Genomic DNA, 2500 nt, shown 5'->3' with positions numbered 1-2500 from the left:
CTCATTCTTGTGTGTTGCGTTCAGATTATACTATTGTCGCAATATTTATCACATTATTGTTTTTTTTTCTATATTTGAACGAGTATAGCTGTTTAGAGTTAAGTTGTTTTCAGTATTACGTCATCAGATTAAATTTCTCTCCATGAACGAGTCACGGCGGCCGGCGATAAACATTTCTGAACGAAGTCTTTTGTGGCTGACTCTCACGTTTTCCTACAGCTGAAGGACGTTCGTTCACCCCCGGAACTCGGGGTCGGCGCATGCTGTGCTTGAAGATGTCGGAAGTGGGCCGGCTATCTGAAGGTAGCCGAAGAGTTACCATGGAGGAATTAGCCTCTACCTCTCACCCCGTGGTCGGCAGAGCAGTGGAGGTTTGTGCCCTTATTCTCTTCCCGATTGTACGTAAGAGCTTAAGGTCGCTGACCCCAGTGTTCTTGGTCTCCCCTGGAGTTTTTTTTTTTTTTTCTCTGAGGTGTACTTCAAATCTCTCTCTCTCTCTCTCTCTCTCTCTCTCTTACTTCGGAATCCGGATGTTTCAGGGTTTAAACGGTCGCGAGAACTTGCAATGTGAGTGAGGCTAATGATAGGCGCGCAGTCACTGTGAACGAACGGTCACACTTAAATTGTAGTGTCGTTTACGGAAGTGTGCGTCTTCATTGAACGTTATGCCAAGATTTTTATTTATTTATTTTTTTTCTATTTCTTTCCCGTGCTGGATCCTCAACTGGCTGACCGAGTCATGGTAAGCTAGTTCTGAGACAGAGGCGCCCGGATTGTATGTCACATGGAGGCTATCACATATTCTATATTATATCTTATAGCAAAGTCGAAATATTCACATGAAATGTTTTATGATTTGGTAACAAGAATCAAGCTTATCTCCGAATGGTGAAGTGTGTATAATGCATGGTGTTTTAAATGCTTAACATTTTTGTAACGAACACTTGTTGCATATTATGACTACTGCAGTTTCTGATTTCTGGAATCTCTTGCTTGTATACATGACCTGGCTCTCAGTCCACCATCTGTCCACGCGAGGCACAACGTGGGATGAGCGTGACGTCGGTAGGACAAGGCAACTCGCCCCTCAAACTATCGCGAGGCAGAAGTCCCTAGATACCTGCTGCTATAAAGTGCAAATTGCTATCAAGGAAGCATGTACGTGCGGAGCCGAGAATGCTTTAAAAGCTATACTACCCGTGTCCTCTCTTATTATCAGCAAACAAAAAGAAACAAATATAAATATGTTAATAGAAAAAAAAAGGACATTAAAAAAGGGGAAACAAACAATAATATACAGTTAAAAAAGAGTATGTTACCTTGTCTGAGGTGGTGAGGTGAACTGAGGACAGAATGGAGGGTGAAGAAGAATTTTTTTTTTTTTATCTGGGTTCGGGATGTCTCGAAAGATTGTAATAGATTCAAAGAATAGGAAGTGCTATGGTTGTTTAATACAGGGTCAGTAGATTTTGATACATAGTGATTCCTTTATTTTAGCATTTGGTAGATGCAGAGATATTCTCCTTTACATAAAAAAAAGAACGCGTCATGGCTGATCTGCTCCATCAGCAAATGCTACAGGTCCCAGTGAGAGCAAGGGGGAAGGGAGGGCGGAGGCTTGCAGAGGCGGTGAGGGGCGGGAAGCAGGACACGTCCCCGTTACCCCGTCTGGCCTGCTGCCTGCGGCCACCACGCCGCTACCCTGCAATCAAGAGATTCTATGCCTTGCGTCATTGACGTGAATAAGGGTCTTGAGCTCCTTTGCTCCCATTGTCTTTGTTTTTGGTGATCTCTTGTAACCTTGAAATATCTAGCACATATTTTCTTACTTCGTACAGGGACATAATCCGAATAGTAATAAAAAAATTTTTTTTTTAGATTGAATGTCCTCAACCTTTCTTTTCTTAGGTAGCACGCACATACATGCTTTCTATCTCACTAACATCTCACTAAAATTCATTCATAGTATCTCCTCTCTCCTCCCTTTATCAGTAAATACTTCTGATGAGCGCCACGTGACACGTGCAGACTCGTGGCCTAAACGTGTTAGCTGGAGCACCAGTCCTGCCGGCCCGCCGTGTTTCCTTGGTCCGGCTGGTCACGCTCCACAGGGTGTGCCTTTCCGTTAGACCCGTGCTGCCCCTTCACCAGTCCTACTTCTATCTCCACCATCCTTGCCATAACCACCTCCACAGTTACGCCACCTCACGAAGTCCTCACCGTCACTCACCTCATCCCCAGGCTATCACTGCACCGTCAGTTTCACTGCTACCTTTCACCCTCAAACACGGAAAAAATAGTCATGGTACTCAAATAGAGTGCAGAAATAAAAATGATTGATAAAGCAGAAATCGTAGCTTACATACATTCTTCGAAATATTTGTGATGGCTTGCTTATTTTCTTATTGTATTCTATTTAAATTGAATACTTATAACGAAATGCATTTAGTATATATATATATATATATATATATATATATATATATATATATATATATAT

At 42.4% G+C, this 2500-nt stretch overlaps 1 protein-coding gene across 4 annotated transcripts in view; it reads left to right on the top strand.

Moving 5' to 3' along the window:
- The window catches only part of LOC123518811 (ATP-dependent RNA helicase TDRD9-like), a 133190-nt gene that overhangs the window by 29323 nt on the left and 101367 nt on the right, over window positions 1–2500 (top strand). For 3 of the 4 annotated variants that reach the window (XR_006678883.1, XM_045279826.1, XM_045279829.1), the window contains exon 2: window positions 220–371. The exons of the other annotated variant lie outside the window; for it this stretch is intronic. Coding sequence is in view for 2 of the 3 variants with exons in the window: in XM_045279826.1 (XP_045135761.1) it covers window positions 220–371 (152 nt within the window). In the remaining variant the exon portion in view is untranslated. The remainder of the gene's footprint in view (window positions 1–219; window positions 372–2500) is intronic. 4 annotated transcript variants of the gene reach the window in all.

The sequence above is a fragment of the Portunus trituberculatus genome, chromosome 44 (genome assembly GCF_017591435.1).
Source record: "Portunus trituberculatus isolate SZX2019 chromosome 44, ASM1759143v1, whole genome shotgun sequence".
NCBI classification, from domain to species: Eukaryota; Metazoa; Arthropoda; class Malacostraca; order Decapoda; family Portunidae; genus Portunus; species Portunus trituberculatus.
The sequence above is the reverse complement of the archived record's forward strand: the minus strand, read 5'-3'. Positions and strand labels throughout refer to the sequence as shown.